This window comes from Pangasianodon hypophthalmus, chromosome 17, assembly GCF_027358585.1.
Source record: "Pangasianodon hypophthalmus isolate fPanHyp1 chromosome 17, fPanHyp1.pri, whole genome shotgun sequence".
NCBI lineage: Eukaryota > Metazoa > Chordata > Actinopteri > Siluriformes > Pangasiidae > Pangasianodon > Pangasianodon hypophthalmus.
This window is the reverse complement of record NC_069726.1, coordinates 17,854,910-17,881,954: the sequence shown is the minus strand read 5'-3', so window position 1 is coordinate 17,881,954 and position 27,045 is coordinate 17,854,910. Positions and strand designations below refer to the sequence as shown.

The following is a 27,045-nucleotide window of genomic DNA, read 5'->3' as shown; positions in this document are numbered from 1 at the left end:
TACGCTTGTCTAATGTTAGGTAAGTAAAACATATATTGCTTGATTTTATTTCACATTATATACTTTTACTTCACATTAAAAACTTTCAGTTTACCTTGACAGATAGCAAGGGCTCTACATTGAGAACTACACTGAGATATTATTAAAGTGAGATAGTGGATAGGGACATGTCTTCCAGTGGGGTCAGTTAATATTGGAGACTTCAAAATACCTATGCAATTGTCAGTCATTCCAGATTCATATGTTGATTGCCTCACATCTGCCATTTTTACTGAGAAAAAGTAGACAGCTGTTTTGCCATTTTTGAGTGATAACTCAAATACTGTTGCATATGCTGTTGTTCAGTGCAGAGCTCCTAATACGTAAAAGTCTGCATTTAAGCAGGTGATGTTCTGTAAGTCTGGAAAAGACACAGCTCAATATTAATGGTTGATTGTATTTACAATAATAAATACTAAAATAATAATAAAAAGGATCAGGAAATCTTTTATAAATAAATGCGAGCAATTGTCCTGATATCATACAAGTTTATTTTAAGAAGACTGGCAGATTGAATTATAGTGAGTTTAGGTGAATCATACCATACAGAATTTAGGCTTGAGCATGGGAGAAAAAAAATAACATCATATATTTTGGGTGAGATTAAAATCATATAAAATAAATATAATAGAAGCTGTATGTTTTTAGTTAAAACATAAAGATGGAAAGAAATAAACCGACAGTCCTTGACTGAGGTTTAGGGCAAACAGCATTATGGCCAAATTAGGTGCATGAACTTTTTCCTATGCATCATTCCAGGTGAACAGCATGTCTTATCCAAGAGGAATAACCTATTATAGCTGTAAAATCTTAGTGGGACTTTGCATTGTATGAAGTTTTCCTGTTACATTTATTAGCAATGTTAGTATCCACTGTATTTGCAACCATTTACAGTAAAGATGTTTCCATCTACTGCTAAACAGGTCTTCACCTAAAATTTCAGATTAATTAATGGGAAATACTAAATATGTTTGCCCCAAGTTAAACATTTAAAAATAATTTAAGTGTTAAGCAGGATACAACTGAGAGCAAAAAAAAGGTCACTTAATCCTTAAAAATAAAGATTCCCTTTTTGACTAACATTGAATATATACATATATTATATACATACTGTACATACAGACCAACATACACTGATCATTTAATTTCTCTTATGTCACAAGACACATTTCATGCTTATGACTGTGGCACAAGAAAAAATAAATTAGGCCCTGGTTGCTGGCCATAAACAATGTCACACACAGGACCAGGACCACAAAAGATTCTCAGGGAATCTGATCTACTCTGCTTCTCAGTGACAGTTTATATTAAGACAAGTTTGAGAGAGAGAGTGTGTGTGTGTGTGTCTATACATATATATATATATATATATATATATATATATATATATATATATATATATATATATACACACACACACTCTGTATTATGTTTGTTAGCATAGCAAAGTGACAGCCATTTATCGATGAAACCTGAAAGTCCTCAAAAGAATCAAGAAATCCCAAATACTCTTGAAAAATAATAATTAAAAAAAATAAAAATAAAAAAATAAGGGCACTTGTGACTTTATAATGTGGTGACAATCCATGAATTGGATTCCCTGAAAAGAAATGGCTCATATATGTAAGTGGTTGTTAAAAAAACAAAAACAAACAAAAAAAAAAAACATGAAGAGCTACCCAAATCAGAACTGGAAGATACTGACAAGGTCCTCAAATGAAGAATGGTCACTGTCTCATAGTGTTCTGATAGAAAATCTAAGAACAATCCATCAAGCCACGCAAGCTTTACGTGATTCAAGTTATTTAAAGATTTCTCGGCACACATGTTGAAACTTTTAATACCATTGTTTTTTCTATTCTAGATGTCTATTTTTCTATTCTAGAGGCCTGTGGCATCACCTAGTTATCTTTACAATTGTATACAGAGTAATGATAAGTAGGGGAAGCCACAGGCCTAATGAGATACAGATTAGCGTCTTCTTCAGATTAGCTGGCGACAAAATTGTGCCATTAATCAGTGGTCTCAAGAGTGCACTGCTTACCTCTATAGTGCAAAAGTCTAAGCGAAAAGGTTAATAGGAGTTTTATTAATACTTAGGACACCCATGACTTACTGGGTAGTACAAAAATCTAAATTCATGAATAGTTGACCTAACAGTTACCACTTTTGTAAATCATCCTTATACTGCCCAAACCCCTTGCACTGTAAAACAGTCATTAAATACTTAATATAGTGTCACCAAAAATAGAACACGTAAAAATAAACTAAACAAAACCCTCCAAAATTGTTTTTTTTTTTTTTTTTTTTTTTTTTGGGTAATGCAAATGCCTCCTGTGTAGCTCTGCCACTTGGCAAGGAGCTTTTTTCCAGTCCTGGGTTTGATCCCGATAGTGCCAGCTGCGTTCCTCTGCTGTGTTCAGACCACTGAGTGGTCATTATTGTGTGGAGACAGGACAGTGTGGTTGAGGGAGGAAGCTGAGCGGTCTGAACCCTCCACAGTACCGTTTATGTTCTCCTGCCGCTGGCAGCACAGGATCTGCTTGAACGTAACGCTCATCTCCTTGTCCCGGTAGGAGTAGATGATTGGGTTCATGGCTGAGTTAAACTCGGCTAAGAGGAGGAAGAACTTCTCGAAAGCCAGCACGTTGCATTCTTCGCAGAAAACGTCAAGCAGTAGGAGAACTAAACCAGGCGTCCAGCACACGATAAAAGCACCTGGGGAAGTGGAAGAGAATGGAGTCATTAATCGCAGTGATTTGTTTTTTTTTTGTTTTTTTTTTGTGGAAACTAATGTATCACATAATCACATTCGTTCATCATCATGTAAAATGTACATACAAAGCCTTATTCTTTTACCTAAATACATTTTTAAGAGGACACAAAGCACAAAATGTGACCTGAAATATATATTTTTTATAAAAATATATATGTTAATGTAAAATTCCTTTGACCTCTACTACATCCGAGTTCTTGGAGGTGACCATTTTTCCTCCCATCATGCAACTACCCTCCTTCTGTCACAGAACTATACTTGGAAAAACTGCTGAACTGTTATTCATGACAACTATTCTGAGAATTTTGGGGTTTTGTTATATGACCTTTTAATGAACTGAACAGGAAGGCATGTTTGTCAGGTTTTGAAATTTCCTGAGGTCATATATTTCTGGCAATATGTCAGCACGTCATTCACAGTCTCGCAGCATTCACATCACATCTTCATATCAGTATAAGCTCAGGACCATGCTTAACAAATTGATGACACTGTTTTCAGCTGGCATTTGTCAGTGTGTGTTGAAAAAGGATAAACATTTTGGCTACAGATGTTATTTTGCAATAGAGAGTGATATTCACAAACGCCTGGTTTTCTTTTAGAGAACACAGCTGTTCTTGCGTACTTTACATCACTTGAAAGTTATGCGGGGACTCTCAGGAGTTAGATAAACTGCAACGGGCCGTTTCCATGACTCGGCCACGTTTCGCTCTTTACGAACAAGCACAACGGGAAAGGAAATACGATCTCTAGGGGTTGGGTGGGTGCTTTTGGGACTTAAAGGTTTTATTTCCTCCACAACAGCTCATACACATTGAAAACCCATTTACCAAATACATGCACTAAACCATTCACTAAAGTATGTAGTAGAAGATTCTCAGTTTGCCCATGATGTGCAATGGATTTCAAAACATCTAAAAGGTCCAGAAAAATATATTAAGGCAAAAAAAAAGGCAAAAGAAAAAAAAATTGTAAATTACCAATTGTTTTAATTAAGTCAGTATTTGGTCAGTATAGAAATGTAATTACGAGTGATTAACTAGCACACCTTGCTCTTCTGATGATCTATTAATATCTAAATAATGTGTTTTAGTAAGGAGTTACCTGGCATGTTACTCTGCTTTTACATTAATGACACTAATCTGTTCACTGTGTTAATTTGAAATATGATTCAGATAACAAGAAATGCTGACAGATGTAGTGGTACATGTTGTTGCAGCAAATTGGATTTCTTGCTGTTTATTAAATAGTATTACTGTGAGCGCTGTGTTTAACTCGAGTGTAAATCCAGATGCAATTACATTTGTGCTTTGAGCACTGAAATGGAGCTCATTGGTTAGACTTCATGAATCAAATATTCTCTGAAGCTCCAAGTAAAATCTGAATGTTAGTGATCCTGAAATTAGTAACCCATACAATAATATACGATTGTTTTGCTAGAAAACCCTTTGAGCAAACTGTCTGTGAATGTGTTTGGATCAGTTTACTGAGATCAAACCTCAGTTTGAGAAAAAAATGTCACTTAAGGGTTGTTTTGACGCCTTGATGTTGTAACATGGAAGCCATCACAGGAGGAGTTTGGTTTGATTTGAGCATCTTTCCTCTGCCGAGAACGTCTTTTCCACTTTCAAACCGAGAATGGATTTATATGTTGGGAACTTCTCAAAGGCTTGCATTGACTCCAAGCAAGACTTCATATGTGTTAACACAATGACTTTGCTGTTCAGGCTCATATAATGCTGGTCGGCAATTCAAACGTGATATACTGCTGTGCTGAATGCTGGTTCTTTCATGGTTCAAGTTGTAATGTTCCATGGTCCTTGACACACATAAATAAGGTTCTGTGTTCCAGTAAAAAGCTTCCTAGGTCACTTCCTATCCATATGCACCAGTATAGTGGAACAAAATGTCAGTCCTCCAAGACACACAAAGCTGTGCTAACTACAGAACATCGTAAGCCTCATAACTGCACAAAAGCTGAGCAAAACTGCAAATTATATAATTTTATTCAAATTACAGCAGTATATCACGTTTGAATTGCCGACCAGCATTATATGAGCCTGAACAGCAAAATCCTAAACTGTTAACAGACATGAGTGGCAACATATAAACACAGTAAAGTTTATAGCATCTGTAAGGACAAATGTAATGATGATACTATGCTATAAAAACAGGTGTGAATTTTAGTGATGTGTGGAGTCTGGACTTTACGTGCCTCGTAACTAGCCTCAAAAGACTAGACTCCTTTGACACTGCGATGATTATTAGTGATGATTGTGTTGGTCTTAAAGCATGCAGAGAGCCTTGGTATCATGGTGGGACAATGCAGGAAGATATCTGACTCCCAGGCCAGGTGGAAGCCCAGCAGATCCCTTAAAATATGGAATAAAATATAATATCTTAAAATATTTTGGTCAAAAATGTCCCAGGACTGGGCATCATATAGAGCAAGCAGGAATGAGTTCATGGAGATGATCAATTTGGAATCTGCTAAGACATGATAAGCGATAAGAGAAGCCATTTGGTGAATCTGGGAGGGAGGTATGAGGTTGTATTTTAAAGTTGGTGATGGCCTAAATACCTTCCCACATGCAGCATGTGTTTCTGATGTCCAAGACTGGGGCTGTCCTGAGGGCTTTCTTGTTACCTGATGTGAAGCAGCATCACAGGTTTTCAGCAGTACCTCTGCTGAGATGTGTGATGATAATTTTGGAGGCTGTCTTCTATGTACTTGCTGATGTACTTGCCTGGACATTATGAACAACATGAGTACCAATGTTTCTGATGATCACGTGTGTGCTTTGCCAAAAGTATTGCCAAAGGTCGGTTACTACTAACAATGGTGCCATATTTTTCATCATCCAAAGAAGCCACTGTGTACTATCTTGTGTCTTCAAAATGTTTTTGTAGACCAGTCACACATGTAAAAAATACCATCTTTCACAGGAATTTCTTTGGCTTTTCCCAGGCATCCAAAGAACTAACTAACTATTCAAACTACCAGACTGTTGTGTGTTACTCTAGTGCTCATGTAAGACATCAGAAATGGTGCATTATTCTTTATAGTCATTGTGGAATTATAAAATAAACTACTGGCAGACCACAAAGCAGGGGTCATCATAAATATCTGCTGCAGCTCATGCAAATGATCTTGTGTTTTCAGATTCAGCACAAGCCAAAGCCCTAGAACTGTCAAGATACTCTTCATGGTGATAACAGGTCAAAGTGGTATGTGATATGATTTAGCACGCAAACAACAGCAATGGGCAAATGTTTTTTTTTTTGGTTATCAGAAGTACACAGATGTGGATTGAAGGAAGTGAAGGGGTGCAGATCAGTAGGAGGGAATAATGAAGTGTCAATGAGACTACAATACCTGTGAAAGTACTTAAAAGGTCGGCCATTTGTTGTAAACTGCCCTTTCGGACTTAGTGTCTTTCTAATGGCATTGCTTAGGGTTTAAATACAGCAGTCAAGACCAGACTTCAATCACTCCGGATGATAGCAGCCAAACTGAGATTATTGAAGATAGTTATGGTGTGAAAGCAACAGGCTAAAAGAATAGTTTTGGAAATATATTACCTTACTCTTATTCGATTCAATTCAATTCAATTCAATGTTATTTGTATAGCGCTTTTAACAATGGACATTGTCACAAAGCAGCTTTACAGAAATAAATGGATTCACAAAAATATATTGTAAATATTTGAATTTATCACTGTGAATTTATCCCTATGTTAATTTGTTCTTAATCATCAGAAATTGCACATGAAAACGTCCACAGGAATTGCTCTTGATTCATCTGTATTGGTTCTCTAACATAAAACACCAGAGATCACCAGATCAAGACAATAACAGAAAAACCAGCATGATCTCACAGTTAGAAAGTAAATAAACAAAAATACAGCTCAAATGAAAAGATAAAAAAGGTTAAGGTTACACTTAGAGGCAGTGACACCATTCACATGACCATTCTAATATAAGGTTGTGAAAACTACCAGCATGACACAGTATCTGTCATTACCCAGCTAATTAACATCTTCAAGTATCCTAAAAAAGGGGCACTTCAATAGTAGTACATTTTTAGTGTGAATTTTTGCAAGTGTAATTTTTTTCTTGTGCACTTCTGGAAACATGAACTCATTCACTTGTCTTGTCATTATCTTAAGATAAGATAAGATAAGATAAGATAAACTTTACTGATCCCACAGTGGGGAAATTCACTGTTATTTTATTTGTCTAACAGAGAAAGGAGCATGCTTTCTATCTCATTTGCTAGCTCATTTGTGTACCTGATGTGTGGATAAATCAGTAGCCTGGGTGCCTGGGACAAGCAGATTTTGTGTCTGGGCTTTTTTTTTTTTCTACTCTAGGTTCAGTAGGCTAGCAGTTACCATTGTTTTTTATTCATTCAACAACCACAGAAAGAATAATCCCTACGCTCCATTGACTTTTGCAAAATAGCAGATGTTATGTGGTGTGTAATATTTAAACAAAATGCACTTCAGACACATCTCAGTGCTGTTCCTGTAGTGTACGCTCCTCATTCAGTATGTGATAGCCAAATCCTGTGCTACCACAGACACTATAGACACAGCCAACGACTATGGCTGTGTTTATTTATATACTCATTTGTGCCTGTACAAATGCACTTAACTTGCGGTACTTTATTATGCTATGGTAGCTATCACCTTTTTAGCCTAGTCAATTAGGTTTCCAGGCAACCAAAACATAGCACAGTTTTCACTTGCCTGGTGGGCTAGCTAATGGATTTATGATTTTTCCAGCCTGGGACTTGGAAAGGCACTCCACACTTCAGAGGGGTAAAGTGCATCACTTCTCTGATGTGATGTGTTAACCATGATGTCTCCAGTCATACCTATGTGAACTTCAACATTAATCTACAGATTATCTGTAATGTCCACCTATGCACCTTTTAAGGCTATTATTTAAGGCTATCTACATTTAAAAAAATATTATAAAGAGCAGTAAACAGTAATAAATGAAACAAAGTTAATATTTGGTGTGACAATCATTTGCTTTTTTAACCTGAAGGTCTCAGGTACAATTTGTGCAGTTTTATAAGGAAATGAGCTGTAAGTGTTATTGAGCATCTTGCAGAAGCAGCCACAGTTCTTCTGGAGACTTTGACTGTCACACTTGCTTCTTATTTTTGCAGCAAAACCCAGCAGCCTTCATTATGTTTTTTTGTCTGAAAAGTGGTCTCTTATGTAATTTGCTGCTTTCTTTGCTGACATACAAATATTTTTCTGTAACACTTAATTTTGTGCTGGAAAACTAATGTGTGGAAATATAAAAAGATTTTGTACTGAATCAATAATGTAGAAGTCATAAAATAAAAATCTATAACAAAGTTTGTACTAAGAAAAAAGGGTGCCTAAGACTTTTGCACAGTGCTGTATATAATATCCCATGTCCTACTTTCAGTTGCTTAATGTAGACCAAATGACTTGTGTGCTCATTTATGTACACTGTCAGAAAATAGTGTTTGTTTGTGGGGAAACCCTGAACCGATCTATGCGTAAGACCAGAACAGAGAGATTCCTGTTCACAGAACCCCTTTAGGGCAACTCCTTTAGCTCTGGCTCCAGATCCACTGCGACCATGATGAGGATGAAGCGGTTTCTCACGCTGAATGAATGAAACAAAGCGAAAACTTTTACCCATCCAAAAACCCTTAAGGAACCAATTTTTCTAAGATAAAGGCATGAAATTTAAAGCATAATCTATTTACAAGAATTGAATACAAAAACAAGTATTGTATGCGATATGTTAATATCCAACAGGGATTTATCACTCACTCTTTTTTTTTCCTGTGGATGTGTCTTTAATGGTGTTCTAATGGCCAAAAAGTAGATTATGTACATAAACCCACAAATCTATTTTATGATAAATAAACACAGGTTCCTAAAATGTTTGTGAAGAAAGGGCAGCACAGTAGGCAGCGTTGTTGCCTTGCAGTTCCAGTTCAATTCTTAGCTTGGGTTACTGTCTTTGTGGAGTGTCACGTGTTCTCTTCATGTTTGCATGGAGTCTCCGGTTTCCTCTAATATCTCAAAAACATGCCAGTAAGTGGATTGGTTAAGTGGATATACCATGACCCTGACCAGGATAAAGCAGTTACTGAAGCTGAATGAATCAATGTTTATTAAAAAAAATGATGATGCAGCTTCCTCACAATTTTCTTTGCTTGAGAAAGGTTTCACTTTCCATGTTTTATGTGCTGTGAATGCATAACACGGCTAATGTTAATGTTCGTTCTGTCAGTGGGAGTATACAATTACAGGTAAATAAATATTTAACAATAATATTAAATGCTACTTTTAAAGGAACTTGACAGTCCTAATAGCAGCCTAAGTAATATTATACTTCAGTCTTGAGAATCTTGAGGGCTTCTAAAGATCACCTCATGCTTGAGAAATGTGAAACTTTGAAGCAGCTGAAATGAGCTGCTCTGCAAGGAACTGAATGAAGAATGGCTGACCGTTTTCTGCCTTCACTGCCCGCTTTCATTTAACATCTACTGAACATTCTTATGGCTCTGAGCCACACACACACACACACACACACAGCTGCATTATAATGGTATTAGAGCTCTCTTATCTGTGGAGTGCCAGCACTACCTAAGAACCATATCTGTTCCTGTCCTGCTTCACCGCTCTGCACTTTCCCCAGAGCCTCACGTTGAGCCCCATACGTTTTAAACAACAACAGCACTGTTTCCTGCTGGCTCTGGGTCTCTGTGCCCTAACTGAGGTTCTTTCTCTGGTTTGGCTGGGGAAAGCAGCGAGGCATGACGCTGACACAGTGCAAGGCAAACACTGGAACTGGCGACAAGAGCGGGACCACAGACCCTTAGCTGTATACCACTCAACGGCTGCATTGTTCCATCACTCAAGTGCTGGCCTGACTGTGTAATAAGATAACATGCTGTTCTGAAGCATGACCTGTATGGCTAGGTGAAATTAATAAATAAATAAAAATGGAAGCAAACAGTGATTTTTAAAGTCTGAAAAGGATTAAATAATAAAATCCAATGGAAGCAAACAAGACAAAACATTTTTTATTCAGACTTTCCTGAAGCAATCCCTTATCCTTGGTCAACTTTTAATTATTTAATTTAAAATTAATTATTAAATGCATTTATTTAATTAATTGTTTACTATCATGACTCAGTTAATCAAGACTTTAAGAACACCTGGCCCTTCCTGGAATTTGTCAGGGTTTATTAATGCCAAATTTAATAAAATACAATAAACTAAACTAAACTAAAATAAAAAGACAGAAAAAAACTTCAGTGATACTTTTCAGTAAAGTTAGAAAAAAATGAATATATTTTACTTTTTATTAAAAAAAAATACAATGAAAAGGAGAAAATGATTTAATCTGTCAGTAATATATTTATTAATGTCTTCCCAAAATAAATGCTTTTTAGATGTATTTTTTTATTATAGCTTTTATATTGTTATTTTTTATATTAAAATTAAAAATATTATTTTTATATTATTATTAAAGATTAAATTAATATCTAACACTGAGAGAAAGGAGAAAAAGATTTAAAAATATGTTTTGCAAAAAAGAGTTTGTAATTTTTTTTTACTTAAAAAAATATTTCTTGAATTCTTTTAAAAATAATAATGTACTCCTCAACTTTTTTATTTATTAAAAAAACCCTGAAAAGATTTAAAAATCTGTAAAAAAAAAATAAATAAATAAATTAAAAAAAATTATAAACTTTCAATGACATCTTTATTAATGTCTAAAAATTTAAAATTTAAATTTAATATTTAAAGAGTAACATTTAGATATATTTTTATTTTTAATATTTAAGATTAAGCACAATATTTTAAAACCAAAACAGCTACTTCCAGTCAGTTTGTCATTAGTAAAAATAAATCAATAAAAAGATAACGTGATAGCCATGATATCTCCTGATATAATTTATCACACTATTGATACTGTATCAGCCTACTTTGCTTTATGTTAATAAACACATTATTTCTTGGAAAATATTTATTTTTATAAAATGTAAATTTTTTTGGTGTGATGTATCAAAACTGTATGATTAAACAGCTTGATGACATTCAAAGGATTTTAAAAAAAAAAGCATTAAAACCAGAATGAGGACACACCGAGTGAGGTATGTTTTTTTTCTTCAGAATGAGGTCACACAATGAGTCGCATTGACATAATCAAGGTCACTGTTCAGCTGCCCTCCTTCAGCAGGAAGCGAGCACATGGAAATCTCTGCACAGTGTACTGTCACAACTGCCGTCAAGGATGATAAAGACACCCCAAGGACAAACCTCTATGACAATGTGACGAAATTACAACACAGAGACAAAGAGATGGCTCCATAAAGCTGATAGTATTGGCACAATTATAGGGCCTTTGTGGAAGATGGTATGTTAAAAATGAAATTGGGCACATTTTATTTTCTACTGAGGAGGATTTAACCTTCTGAATATTACCAGCAACTTTTAAGTATATTGAAAACATGTGCTATAACAAAGAATAAGGTTTTTATTACAACAGAGCCCAAGTGATTTCGGGGATGGACTTTCCAGGATGGACTCACATAAATGGGATGCAAAAAAAGATTTTAAATATAAACACAAATATGAGTGGACAATTTTGGTACATAAAACATTAAAGGTTTTGGGCAATTTGTCCTTATCACAGCTGGATACGTTCACATTTGTTGTTCTTTTAAAAAAAGCCAGTATTTCCAGAAATCCTGTTACACTTGAATTTCAGTGTTTTTTTCAGCCTTTCAGAACTTACACAAGAGCAAAGTCATGTACGTTAGCTAGCATGGGAGCAATGTCGAAGTGATTAGCACTACATACTCCAGTAGTGTGCAAAAACTAAGAGAAACAATCACAACTTCCAATGTTAGTTCACAATTAGTGCCATAACCTTTGTTAGTTTAACTCAGTGAGTTGTTACCCTACCTTTTTTAATTGCTTAAATGTGGCTAAAATCAAAAAAAAAAAAAAAAAAAAAAAAAACAAGGAACAAAAACAAAGAAAAAAGGGAAAAATTATTTCTTAGAGCTCCGTTAAATATATGTAGGATGTATAGATTAATATGGTAATCGTGCTAAATTGTTGGAAAACCATCTAAAGTGTTTTGTTTCAGTTATATGGCTAGAAAACAAATAAAATATGGTCTTAACATAAACTAATAATTTTCATATGAAGGGACGTCCTACCATGAAATTGGGACAAAGTACAAATTCTGCCTGATTGCAGAAGTAGATGAACGGTGGTAGAAATACCATGACAGCTAAATACTTCCCTTTATCCAAACCTTAACAGTTTGGCATCAAGTTGTGTAAATACGAACACTTGATAATTGCATTTTTGGCAAACCTTCACAACTCAAACCCGACAGAACTGGTCAGTGAAGAGAGACACTTACCAAGGACAATCACCACTGTCTTCAGCAAGCTCATCATGGTATCCCTGTTGCGCCGCTGACCTGAGCTATGGCGAGACATTCTCATGGTGCGCTGGCGGACATACATGAATATGTGGGCATAAAGCACCACCATGACCACAAAGGTCACCAGGTTGAAGATGGCCCAGAAGACGAGGTACGAGTTGCTGTAGAGTGGTGCCATGTTGGAGCAGGTTTTGATGGCACAGATACAGTTCCAGCCCACGCTAGGGATGGCACCCATGACAATTGACATAGTCCAGATGATCACAATGACCACAACCACACGTCGGTTACTCATGCGCGTGTGGAGCTGCATGCGGAAGACTGTTATGTGGCGCTCGATGGCGATGGCTAGTAAGTTGGCCACAGAGGCCGTCAGGCTAGTGTCAATGAGGCCTTGGCGTAGTAACCATGTGCTAACAGTTAGCCTGCGGGTGTTGGGCCCCGTGTTAAACATCAAATAGAAATAAGCCAGTCCAGCGAAAAAGTCTGCTGCCGCTAGGTTAGCCATGAGATAATAGATGGGAAAATGAAATCTGCGGTTGATGTAGATGGCCACCATCACCAGCAGGTTAGCCAGCATGATAAAGATACATACTGTAAGCCCAAGTCCCATCACCAGTCTGCTGACAGTATTCCACTCTGTGGCCAGGTACTTCCCACTTTCATTGTAAAAGAAGGCAATGCTTTCATTGTAGTAACACTGTCCATCCATCTTGAAGGTTATACTTCTGAAAGAAAAAAAAATCAGACTTAAAATCAGACTATTTACAGTCAGTTCACATTTTGTTTTGACATTAAAGTGCCCATGAAATGGCTTTGAAGCCAAGATTTGATTCCAGATTTTGGAGAGGGAATGAGTGCAAACACACACACACACACACACACACACACACATATATATATATATATATATATATATATATATATATATATATATATATATATATATAAAATATTCCATCACTTCATAACACAAGGAATGGTTTGGAAAGAGGAGTAACATGTATGAAGCTACAAGAACAACAAATGTTTAATGCTAACTAGCAGCTATTGCAAAGCACTATCTACAGTTTGTTTATGGGGGCGGGACATATGCGTTACAAAGAGCATTTGATAGGACGCAAAGTGGACAAGTACAGGATGAGTCCTCAGAAAAATTTCGTAGTATTCCTGGAAATTCTAAACAGCAAAGTGGAAAAAAGAATATCTACAAAACACACTTTTGTCATAAAAAAGGCTTATTTGTGTCCAGGGAGTTTAAGATCATATGAGAGGTTTTATAAGGGCTTTGTGTTATAAGCTGATGCTTTTGGATTATGCATGAAAAATGTGCTTCAATGAAAGCTTTTTAAGATATTTAAGCTTACATTATAAAATCCAGAATCCATTCTGAAAGACACTGGACTACAGATGGGCATATTAACAAAGCTTGCATTATTTAGCATCTACAGTGACCACAAACAAACACTGTTGAACCCTGCTTTGAGAAATGAACTCAGATGGATATTAAACAGACACAAACATTTTGGCATCTGGCCAAACTTTCCTAGCGGTCCATTCTATTGAAAATAATGAAAGAGATAGCTAACCAAACAAATATCAACAAACAAATTGAAAGTTATCGCGCTGTCACTTTGTTATACTTTTTAAACCAAGTATTAGTCACATCATTGCTGGGACTCCTTTGAATTTGCTGAGTATCTTTTCCAAAACACTGCACGCAGGAAATTTAAGCACTGCATGGTTCTGCTAGCGTTTTTTTTTTCTTTCAAGATCTTTCAAGATAACATTTGTCAGCAAAGTGTCTGAAGTAGCAATTAGTCCTCTAATAATTATTTACTATTAGGTGGATATGGATTGATTTGCACTATATTGCCAAAAATGTGTGGACACCTGACCATAACACTCATATGTGCTTTTAGTATGTCATTCCATATTTATTCCCCCTTTGCTGTTATAATATCCTCCATTCTTCTGGGAAGGCTTTCCACTAGATTTTGGAATGTGGCTGTGGGGATTTGTCCATTCACCCACAAGGGCATTAGTGAGGTCAGGTGCATTCAGCATTCCAGTTCATCCCAAAGGTGTTCAGTATGGTTCAAGTCAGGGCTCTTGTGTTCTTCCACTCTAACCTTGGCAACCATGTCTTCATGGAGCTCGCTTTGTGCACAGGGACATTGTCATGCTGGAACAGGTTTGGGCCTCTTAGTTCCAGTGAAGGGAAATTGTAATTCTACAGAGTACAAAACACATCCTATACAATTGTGTGCTTCCAACTTTAAGGCAACAGTGTGGGGAAGAATCACATATTGGTGTGATGTTCAGATATCCACATATTTTTGGCCATACAGTGCATCAACCAAAGCATTACAAGTCCTATATGCAGGACACAAATATACATGATGCATATAAAGATAAAGGTAAGTGAGTGCACTGGCAGTTTTTCTTATATCCATCAGTGTAAACTTCTCAACTTAGTGAACATAAATGAGTAACGTTACATTGCTGTGTTTTTTGCTCTTGAGCCACTACTGAAAGACAACTTCACAACAGTTTCCAATCATGAAATCCTTTGTTGCTCGCATAAAACGTTTCATGCTCTGCTAGTTGCCTGTTATCAGCTGGTTAGAACTGAGATATCAAGTAAAAGTGAATAACCTTTTTTTTCTCCACTGCTTTTGTGTGTTGCCTCAGAAGTGCCAGTGAAACAGATGCTGGCATTGTGTACAAGTTTTATCGTATAGCCTCAGGCTCGTGGTTTCATTGAGCTGAAACCACTGAACAGAACATGGTCTGTGCTCTCATGTCTGTGAACTTCCTTCTCCCTCGAAATGAGTGCTAGGTGAAAGAGTATGTGTCTGTCCATCTAACACCCCCACCCCCACCCTTCCATCACACTGACGAGACCACCCAGCACTGCGGAAAACCACAGCTTTAGCATTTATCAGAGCACCCTTCGTCTATGGTTAAATAGGCGCTGAAGCAAATTTCAGTCAGGCCTACCCATCAGCATGATAACACTAGAGCCGTGTGGGTTTCATTAATGCTATGAATCATCAATGACCTAAAACATTAACATTTTAGGTTAACTGAGCTAACTATAAAGCGTATAGTCTAATTAAAAGTTTACATTCTCCTAGGTGTTAATAGTATGAATAGCAAACCTGGTCAGCAGGGGAGGCTTCCAATATTTCTGTGAAGGATAATCTGCTTGTCACCATGTCTATAATTATTTCAGAATATGGTTCCAAAGCTATACCTAAAGTTAGCTAACAAAGTTATATGCATATTGGTTTGCTGACCTAATGATATTCAGCCCTGTCAGTGATGACCACAGTGTTGTAAATGGTTTACAGTTGAATATTTTGATTCACAAGGATGTACTATTTAACTATTACATCATCTGATGAAAATATACGACCTGTTTTTCATTTCTTTTGCCTGGATTTTGAAACAACAATCAAATAACTATGTTCTGTTCATGTCATGAAAATAGAATGGCCAAAAAGTACACAGACCCATTTGGTATAACAGTATTGACATTTCATTTACATAACAAATTGGATGCTTTATTAAAATGGATATGAAAAATGGAATTAAAACATAGTACTGGACATGCATGGATATGTTTCGAGTGATTGTAAAACATAAAAGACTAGAACCTTGGGCTGAAAAAAAAACATACATGAGTGTAAATTGTGTAAAGTGTAAGGGCTGCAGAAAACATCGTTGTTAATAATTATTGCAATACATTGCAAATGAGCCCTTTGGCCAACTCCTAAACGTGTTATTGAATGCCGTGATGATCCTGAACAATCTCAGATGCAATAAATGAGTGTTCGTGTGTGTTTGGATGAATCATGGCACTGACGTGATCCAACAAATGGAAATAATTTTATGAAAATCAGGCAGACTATGTCGCATCAATAGTTTATATACTTCAAGGCTTATTGTAATGGCAGTGTATCAGTATGACCACAGTATGATATTGTTTCCATATCAAGCAGCCATTATCTACTTCCTCTCATCTGTGCATGTTGTTAAAAATAATAACCCCTCTAACCCTATATGTTAGCTATTTAAGCAAATCCTCTACTGGTATATTTGCTCCAGGGTCAGAAACTTAAGTGTGCCCTGAAACCTAATATCAACAAGAGGAAGTCAGCATGTGTAGCCAGAGTTGGCAAGCAACATCAAACACAGGCATCTTCTCCAAGAGTACACGCTCAGGTTGTGAGAAAGCAAAAGGCACAAAGCTCGAACCGTTTCAGCGCTGCCTGTCTGAGAACACAATGAGGCCATTGTTCAGGACACAGCCAGTAAAAAGTAACAGAAAAGCATTTCACAATGAATAAATTGTTCACATTTTGTGTACGGCCCTGGTGAGGCGGCACACGTTAGCGAGTTTCAAATAAAAATATGTGTTTAATTTATCCGGCTAATTAAGTACGTCATCTAAAAGCAGTTTGAAATCTGGACCAAGTGATATTATACATTTAGTTAGACAAGGTCTGTATTATTCCACACACTAATTCAAGGAAAGATGGCTTGCACTATATTTCTGTATGTCATAAGCGGACAAAGATACATCTCAGAAGATGTTTTATTCTTTTTTTTTAGATAGGTATTTTTCACTTTCCAAACAACAACATCTGTCCAATCCAAAATCCAAAACCTCCTCCTCCTTACTTCTCATGATATACCTTCACAATGACGATTCAAAATACAACTAGACAAGCATCAACGAATTTAAGTTATTTCAAGTTTGTGGAAAAACTGCTGGACTATTTTTGGCTGATCTCCTTGTGTAAATCCATCCTACTGAAAAGAAGCAAAATGCAAAAGCGTCTTTATGTGAAGTGTGCTGGTCAGATGTCACCATGGTTCAATTCTGGCACACTGCCAAATAAAACCCAAACAAACGAAAAAGACGAAAAATTGGGTTTTGACCAAAAAGTGGATTTTTCTGGCTTTAAAATATTATAACATATGAAATAAAATAAAAAATATATATATATTTCACCAAAACAACATGGAAACAACAACATGGCTTTTAGTTCATTTTATTTAATCTTGCCTTGGCGTCTGCCTGTAAAGGTCATACTGTTGGGTACGTTTAATAAAGCCAGTTTAACAAACACGTTGGTAAAAACAGTCAGTCTATTTAAACATGTGTGAAATCTTGCTAGCTACATATGGAGCCCCTGAGGGGACATGGTGATGGAAAAAATATGAGATGGAAGGAAAATGTATATTTCAATGCTTTTGTGTTCACTCGCTAAACGTTTGCATTCCCCCGAGAAACTTTGCCTTCGTTTTTGAGAGAGAGAGCAAAGTTTCTCAGGGGAATGCAAAGGTTTTGCGAATGAATGCAAAGTTTCTCAGGGGAATGCAGAAATTTCGAAATATAAATTTTCCTCCCATCTCATATTTTTTTCCATCACCATGTCCCCTTAGGGGCTAAGCAGCTACCTGCCGTAGTGAAATGGAAATTAGCCTAATTTCTTCAGTTTGTAACCAGACACTGACTATAAAAGTATCTGTGTTGTTCCTGCACTGCTATAACTTTCACAAAGTTGAAACATTTCAGTACAATGAAAGTCTCTAGTTTTCAGAACAGTTGAAAATGTCTAAATTTCCCCATGTAGAGGGTTTTCTCAGGCCACATTTTGTACCTTTAATAAACATAGACAGTGTGAATATTTCTTTCCAAGCAGAGAAATGACAAAAACTTAAAAACCTCATCAAAATCACACCAGTTCTTCAAGTCACCCTTCCAGAGTCACGGCTATTAAGACACCAAAATCTGAGTCATGAAAAACTCAAACTAAATTTTTTGGCATATTTACACTGCAAGAACCTATTCATGAGCTTTTCATGAAGGAGGAGCTTTTTTGTCACTTCTGTTATTTTACATTACAGCCACGTTCTCTATAGTACAGCAGAATTTGTACATAAACGGTATAGTTCATGTTCATGGTAGTCAATTCCTCAAAAGGAACTTCTGCCTTTGTGGAAGTGCACGTTGTGACATTGAGGACATCAACATCAACCTTTTTGGAGAAAAAAGGACAGAAGTGCTTATATCTGGAGTGCCTTAAATAAGAAGATTGACACAATTATTTTAAGAAAAATATGAAAGTAGAGGTGGAGGATATATCACTAATATTGTATTGCAATACATAAACATGATCTATCATGATAATTTAGATTCGCTGCAAGCAGTGCCAACCAAACAGTAAGAAAAATCTGTACTTAATGGTATTTTTATTTAACATTTAGAACAATAAATAATTTAACATTGAAAACAAGAAAAGAATTGCTCCAATCGACAAAAACTCATAATTCGGAATTTCCGACCCCTGACTAGGAAAAAAACTAACGAAACAGCCCCTCAACTCAGAATTCCTACTCGGAAACCTACTCAGAAACCCGGAAAAAAGTCTCCTCAACCTAGAGTTCATCAAGTGAAGTCAAATCAACATGCTCACAGCATCAACAGTAAACAAAGTAGCACTTCTTAACTGTAAAAGTTTTATGCTGTATATACAAATATATGCTTTAGATGTATCAATATAAAGATTTAGTAGTGTGTTAAATCTATAACACTGACTTGCTGTTTTGTGGAGGAAAATATACATCACTCATCACAATTAGCTGGATAACTTGTTTCTAATAAAAGACAAACATGGAGGCATCCATGGTTTTTTCCCTACTTTGTAGCTCGAATGCAGAGGTCTAAAATGACATCATTCAGAGTCAAATGCAACATAACAGTGATATAAAAGTACTGATGACATTTATGGTGTCTCATAAAACTTTACTGTATCATGATTCATATAATCATAATCATATTCAATAATACTATATTGTCATCTCACCCAGAATTATGTGGATATACATCAGGAATGGGTGTGAAATTCAGATATGAATATGAGTTCCAACTGCCAGATTTCCAAACTTATCTTATCAGGTCAATCGTGCCAACATTTGGCTGCCTGACAACTGATCCTACACTTATAACTAACAATACTGATTTCCTAATAAATGTCTCAGCTGGCAAGATATATAGCACCTCAGTTCAGTACTTGTTTATGCTTTTTTATACTATCTCATTAGCCAAACATGCTGTTTATTTACGTACTGGCAAAATCACACAGATGGAATGCGGCATACAGTGTTTTCAGTTGGAACTGAGAGAAAACAAAGGATACGAGCAAGACAGAGCAGAAAACTGCCAGAAGACCTGCCCTACATCCACATGTTTATTTCAAAACCAGTGAAGTGCTTTCCTTCTTTCTTTTTCTTTTTTTGCATAATCAGTGCTTGCTCAGTGAGAATGTCAGCCATTCACTTTCCACTGCTCCATTATGACCTCTTACTCAGCAACATAACTGTGGAAGAAATTTCCAACACATCAGTAACCCTCTGACTTAAGACTAATATCAGTGTGTCATACTCATACAGCAGCAGATACTCCGAGAGCATTTATTGTTTAAAAGCAAAGCACACAGTTTGGAAATAAAATCAGCACCATCCCCTAAAAATAATTACACGGTATGTGAAGTTGATTTCAAATCATACGTCATAATGACTATATTTATTCTAATTTATACCACAGTGCTGTTCATTCTGATTGGCCAGATGTTGATTAATTTTCCATAACAGCAGCTCTGGCAGTAGTGCAACTACTGCTGCATGGTAACATGGAACGCTGCTTTTTGTTTGTGTCATTAACTTCAAGAGAGAAAGAAGAAGGTGGTGACAACTGATTATAGCTGTTACAGCGTAAATGATAATAGGAATTAACACGTTTCACAGATGGCCTATGACTTAACCAAATGAAAAGGAAAAAATGTCATTCTTCAATATATAAAAATTTGCAATAATTGGCTAATTGCCGTGGCGTAAGACGAATAAAACATTTCCAAACATGCTGTTACTGTAAAATAATCAACTTCAGGGTGGTAACCGTGTTTCCGCTCTGCAACTCACTGATTTGTTTTTTCCCGACAACAGCACACCCCTAAGTATTTTATTCCTCAATACATTGTTATGTAAAAATAGGGAGACGAAGCAAAGTTTTATCAGATAGTAAAGCACTAGAGAGACAAAAGAGATGAAAAACAAAAAAGCAGAAATAACCCCACACCCCAAGTTTCCGGTGTTAAATGAGAAGCCATGCTGCGATAACAAGAAGCATCTTTGGAAATGCTTTTGTCGTGACCCAAAAAATAAAAACAGAAACTGCACACACATATGGACAGCAGACTCACACGCTTCTGATATTACTACACAGAACAAGCATTAGTTATAAGCAAGACCTAAATCACTTACTGAAACAAAATGCTCCTTTCCTGGACCATTAAACATGTCTTGAGAATTTATACCTAGTCAATCTCATGGAATGTGCAGCAGGATTGTTAATACACCCAGTAAAAAGTTGATTCATGCCAGTTTAGGATTCCTTTGTATTGACAGATCTAGCCCAAGTGCCAGACAACTGAGATTGAAGCAAGCTGTGAAAAACTATTTACCACTTAGGCTCCAGAGGTTCAACATCACATGAATGTAGCATTACAATTTTCCTTTCACTGGAACTAAGGGGCCCAAACATGTTCCAGCATGACAATGCTCCTGTGCACAAAGTGAGCTCCATGAAGACATGTTTTGCCAAGGTAGGAGTAGAAGTGTCCTGCAAAGAGCCCAGACCTCAACCCCACTGAACACCTCGGGGATGAACTGGAACCCCGACTGCACACCAGGCCTCCTCGTCCGACATCAGTGACTGACTTCACTAATGCTCTCGTGGCTGAAATCCCCACAGCTACGCTCCAACATCTAGTGGAAAACCTTTCAGAAGCATGGAGGTTATTATAACAGTAACAGGGAAATAAAACTGGAATGGGATGTTCAACGAGCACATATGGGGGTAACGGTCAGGTGTCCACAAACTTTTGGCCATGTAGTGTATGAGTGCGACAATGAACAATTCTGATCTGCTTCTGTAACAAATCAAACCTGAAATATCAAAGAATTGCAGCACAACTTAACATACAGCAACACAACAAACTTCACGAGAAAATCAGACTCGCATATCAAAATGTATACCCTGAATGACTTGCATATCAATATTTACAATCAATATGTAATCTTCCGTTACGCAAAAGATTTCTTTTATGATTGAATTCTACGCCATCTTGGTTGTCATCTTGTACAGTAATTCAGCGCAACTGTGTCTTTTTAACTGTATTGCATTCTGGAACTCTTAACGTCGCCGGAAAACGGTGAGTGAGAATATACTCTTGCTAGCTTTTGTTTTTAGGAGCTAACACCAAAACAATCACAAATATTTTAGCATAAACATTCAATGTCTTTTAGCGTGGCGCTTTAAGTTACCATAACAACCATTTGTGTAAGTCATGGTGATGGATATGTAGCATAGTAGAGTGTTTGGGCAGATAAGTGAAGTGCTTCAATGGAAAAAAGTGGTTACCTGCTATCTTTAAATAGGACATTTGCCTTAGAGCATCTTCAGGAACAAATGTGCACTCCATAAATGTGATGTGAATACAAAATATAGTTATGAAAATCAATAACTATAGGGATCATGTAAAGGACAGTACATCTACATTATATACTCACAGACATATATAGAATATGTAACGTGTCACATATTATAAACCTAATGCAGCAAAATTCACAGGATGTGGCTTTTGCACTTAACCAGACAGGATATTAAAGGAAGTCTAAATATAAGTGCACTTGCAATGAGCAGTAGTATAACAGATTATTCTGTCTGGACTTATCAGCCATTTATTACACATTCCAGATCCATAGCCGAAAAAAAAAAATCCCAAATTTAGCCATAAACATCACAATAAACTGGTTTATTTATACCCAACTGACCAAGCCTACACACACGGAGACCACACAACCACACAATGGAACAAACCATTTACTGTAGCAGGTTGTGACTGCATGGCCCGGTCCATAGGGACTCATTTTTTTGAGAGAGCGCCACTCCTTAAATTGAAGGGCACTAAACACATTTCAGAGTTTAATTTTTCCAGTCAGCACAGGACAGGAAGGGCAAGACAGCTGCACCCTACCTAACCTGGGAGGTGACAAAGAAATGTGTGTGTGTGTGTGTGTGTGTTTCTTTTCCTGCCTAACTAGCCCCTGACCACTTTCTCACCAAGTTAAGCCTTGAACACTAAAAATGACATGGTTATTCATGCTCACATTCAATACAATGAGTGGATTTTATTTGTTGCAGCATCGCTCTATGGAATTGTGCCTGTAACTAAGTACTTTGCTGGCGATTAATTCAACCTGTGATGCAATGGCTGAGAATATACCCTAAGTGATCTTTAAGCTGCTTACTTACAAGGGAGGCAATGTTTATAGAAGTCTCCATGCAATTCTGGTAAATTGCAAACACACACTGAAATCACTATGTTCCAGGAAAGCAAAAAAACTGAAATCACTATGTACCCACAAAGATCTACTCATTAGCCCTATCTAAATTAAAATGTCAGTCCTTCACTTATGTCCCCACCTACTTGTAAAGCAAAGTGAAAGGGTTTGGGCTTAAGAGTCTCTAATGAAGCTAGTCTGCCTCTTTTTTTTTTTTACATAATAAGAACCATGATAAAACTGAGCTGGAGCCCCTGGGTTTAATTGGAAGTGCATCTGTGGTGCAATATATCAAAAGATGATGAAATAGGAGGTACTTCCTGAAAAGCTGAAGGAGAGCTTAGCCTTGATGTAATTATAGTTAGTATTGTGACCAGATGATTAAAAAAAACATAAGCAATGATAACAAGGCTTGAATAAATGCTCACAGAGAGGCTAAAAATATGCAGGGGCATGGTCATGTGGGTGGAACAGGGAAGCAGGTACCACCCTTACACCCTCAGAAATAAATGTACCAAACTGCACTTTTCCTTGTTCCTGGGGTGGTGCTATCAAAGGCTCATCTTTTGTACCATTAGTATATATCTATTACATGGGAAAGTTCATGTGGTGAACCTTTAAATAGCTTTTAGAGTAATGCTTTAAAGCCTTAAGATCCAGTTATCTACCTTAAATGCACAACATAGTCACATTTCCAGGTTCATTCCCAGGAGCAAGGAAAAGTATAGTTTCATACCTTTACTTCTGTGTAAAAAAGGCCTCATCAGCTCAATTCTGGCCTCAAAATATACCTCAGTAGTCTAATTATTACATTCTTATATAGCTCATATTTTTAATTATCATTGTATCACTGACTAATCAGCATTTTGATCAAAACCCCTGAGCATTATGAAACTAATACAGTAATGCTATTAGGTGATCATTCCCAGATCATAAGTGATGCCAGTCTTTAGAGTGTCATATTTTGACTGAAAATCTGGCCACAGCATTGAAAGTGTGGCATGAATGATCTCCTTTAGAGAAAGAACACGTGATGTTCAGGCTTTCATGTATACCTGTGTTTGTTTGTAATAATAATGATAATAATAATAATAATAATAAATATAACTATATATTTTAAATATAAAACTAAAATAATATTTTAAATAGGCCTATCTCCTGTAATATTAATATTTTAATGTATTTCTAATGTGAATGTGTCCAAAACCCAAAACAGTTTCAGCTTCATTACGTGACACTGCTGTTAGGGGGCGTGGCTACAGAAGTGCAGTTGTCGCCAGGCAACGGCTTTTAACCAGCTAGATCAAACAGTGTCCATCTGCTGGAGTGGCCTTGACATTCAAAGTTAAATAATAATAATAATAATAATAATAATAATAATAATTATTATTATTATTATTATTATTATTAAAATATTAATTTAAAAAACTGGGGGAAAAAACTGCTGATCAAATGTACATTAGATTACTGGATTGAGCAACCTTGTTTCTAATAACATAACATAAAATAAGCAGTTAAAAACTGGACAAGGTGAGGAGCACAGGAGTATGGGTGTATGCATGAGGGGGATAAACATGTCTCTGGAGGGATGTGGCAGCTGGATGAGGAGTGCAGCCCTCCACCCTGAGTGTGCTACATCACTCTATCTAAGGCGGTCACTGGGCTCAGTCCAAAACCAGCACTCAGCCTTTAGCATATTATCACGCTGTGCGAGTCTGCCCTGCCTTCCACACTAGCAATTAGGATTTAAAACTGGAATAATCTGCAAAATCCTGTTGATTCCAAGTTTAGCCCTGTATCCTTATGCGGAAAGAGGTTTTTTTTTATTATCTTTATTTTTATTTTATTTTATTTTATTTTATTTTATATATATATATATATATATATATATATATATATATATATATATATATATATATATATATATATATTTTTTTTTTTTTTTTTTTTTTTTTTTTTTTGAGGGGAAAAGAGAATGACACTGGGTGTAAACACGGGATTTTTTTTTTTTTTTTTAAGGCGTCTCACACACACACACACACACACACACACACCTCTGGGGAGACACACTGGAGTTGTGATGCTGTCTCCCTCTCAGCGCTTTATTCATTAAGTTCACCGCAGGAGAGCTGCAGTGACGCGCAGCGGCCCAAACCGCGTCCCAACACATCAGACTTCTTCATGCATTTATTTATTTATTTATTTATTTATTTATTTGCATAGGCTAAAGGAACCTCTATCTGGAATTCATATCACTCTGCAGTTATGAGTGGTTAATAAAAGTGCTGAGAGTGACCAACCCCTCAGCACTGTTAAAGACTGCAATAAATAAAACTCTTTTTTTGCCTCTCTCTCTCTCTCTCTCTCTCTCTCTCCGTCTCTCTCTCTCTCTCTCTCTCTCTCCGTGCCACGCGTTATCACCACCACAGCCCAGAGGTTGGACTGTACTCCACTACCCTGGCCACTCCGCATTTTATTTTACACCCACCATAAAAGCAAAAGGCTCCTGGAACACTTTTTATGTGTTGTTGTTGTTGTTGTTGTTTTCAGGTTGTAAAAGTGGTGCAAAGATTCCCGAAACACGAATGATTCCTAAATGAACCCCAATTTTTTTCAAGAGCCCCCAAACACACCCCTAAACGATCCCTCTCACTTTTTACAGCATTACGCACCCTTTACGCACAAGTACTCAAGAAATCACAGAGCCGATCTGTCACCTAAAGCAATCAGTAGGCATCGTACAGGCTACTTGTGGTTTTTTGGAAAAAAAAAAAAAAAAAGAACACCAATTCTGAAAGAAAAGTGCTCTTGTGGTGTTTTTTTCAACCCCTAAGAGCTAAAGAGTGCGTTACTTACAGCTGGAACACTTCCAGAAAATGAGCCGTTTGATTATGTGAGTAGCTCCAAAAGTTTGTCCCAGCAAGATCAGTCGAGGTCCGTTTCTTCCAATAAAAAGAAGAAGAAAAGAAGAAGAAATATCAAGGACTGAAGGAAGGTTTTGCGTCGTAAAGTCCACAACTGTGTTGTATGTTCATTTTACATCCACGGAAATAACGCGCGTGAGACGCGACTGGAATAGTGATCCACCTTTCCGTTAGATTTACGCAGCAAGAAAAAAGCGCCGCAGTCGGGAGCGCGCCGAGTCTGGGCGTGACGTCACGCCAGCGACACACACACACACACACACACACACACACACTTTCTGCGTGGAAAATTGAAAACACATTGTCATTTGAGTCTCAGAGTTGAAAACGGGACAGACTTAAATGAACAGCTTTCTATCTTTAAAACTGTGAAACAAGAGCTATATTCTCAACAAGAGTTTTTTTCTTACAATAAAATATCACAGTGCAGCGTAATATGAAATTCTTAGTATGATATTATTGGTTATGCTGCTTGTGTAGCCTGTATGTGTCTGTGGGTGGGCAATCTGCATGTGTAATTCAAGCCAATGTTAACTGAAAAGGGCCTAACCTGTAATAGTCTAACCTTAAATCTAACTTTAAACCATAGCAAAGAAACACTGTGCAGTCCTCCTCTTTACTCTTTCATAAGAGGGTCGTTCGCTATACTGGAAATTGCTTTTGGACTATTCCTGTCATCACTGATGCATCAACTCAAGAATTTAAATAGCTTTGTGTTGGTCTTGAGGTAAGAAAAAGATCAGGGAGAACTGCACAAAAATAACACGTACCACCCGAACTGTCTGAAGCGAAGTGAAGCAATGGCCTTGTAGATAAAATAGTAAAATAAAAACTATGATTCATGTGTCTCATAAGTCATAAGTCAAGCACTTGAGGTAACATTGCAACCAGGGAGACATTTTTCTGGACACTTTCATCAATACAGTGTTTGTTTAAATATGACAGCATCAAGGAGAAAGTTGTGGAGAGGTGAAAAACCCTTAAACCGCAGAAAAATCACAAGGCTGCCACTACTGATTCAGTGCAGCACAGTGGTGTAGCAGATATTGTTGCTGCCTGTGCAGAGTTTCACGTTCTTCCTGTGGTCACATGGGTTTCCTCAGGATTCTCCAGTTTCCTCCCATCTCCCAAAAACCCCTCTGGTAGGTCCTGCTCATGTCCAGTGCTCCCATCAAACATCAGAATGGGGAAACATGATTTCATGACTTTGAGAGTGGAATGGTTGTTGGTGCCAAACTGCTGATTTACTGGGATTTTCACACATAACAGTCTCTAGAGTTTACAAAAAAAGAGTTGTGTGGAAAAAAAACAACACCCAATAGCAGTTCTGTGAGTGGAAACTTGTTTCTCCTGAATCTCCCGATGGACAGTCCGGGACTGCTGGCAACATCGGGAGATTGACATGAAACCAGGGTCTGAAAG

General features: G+C 36.9%; 1 protein-coding gene across 2 annotated transcripts; it reads right to left on the bottom strand.

Moving 5' to 3' along the window:
- Positions 1-507: 507 nt before the first annotated feature.
- lpar1 (lysophosphatidic acid receptor 1) lies at positions 508-25,846 on the bottom strand. 2 transcript variants are annotated; one of them, XM_026942578.3, is made up of 3 exons: positions 25,556-25,846; positions 12,257-13,008; positions 508-2,757 (listed from the first exon to the last, which is right to left on the bottom strand). In XM_026942578.3, exons 2-3 carry the CDS (start codon positions 12,990-12,992, stop codon positions 2,459-2,461), a joined length of 1,035 nt encoding a protein of 344 aa, XP_026798379.2. In that variant the 5' UTR covers positions 12,993-13,008; positions 25,556-25,846; the 3' UTR covers positions 508-2,458. The 2 variants fall into 2 exon arrangements, with proteins under 2 accessions (XP_026798379.2, XP_034168163.1); XM_034312272.2 differs by having other exon boundaries at positions 12,257-13,005.
- Between the last annotated feature and the right edge of the window lie 1,199 nt (positions 25,847-27,045).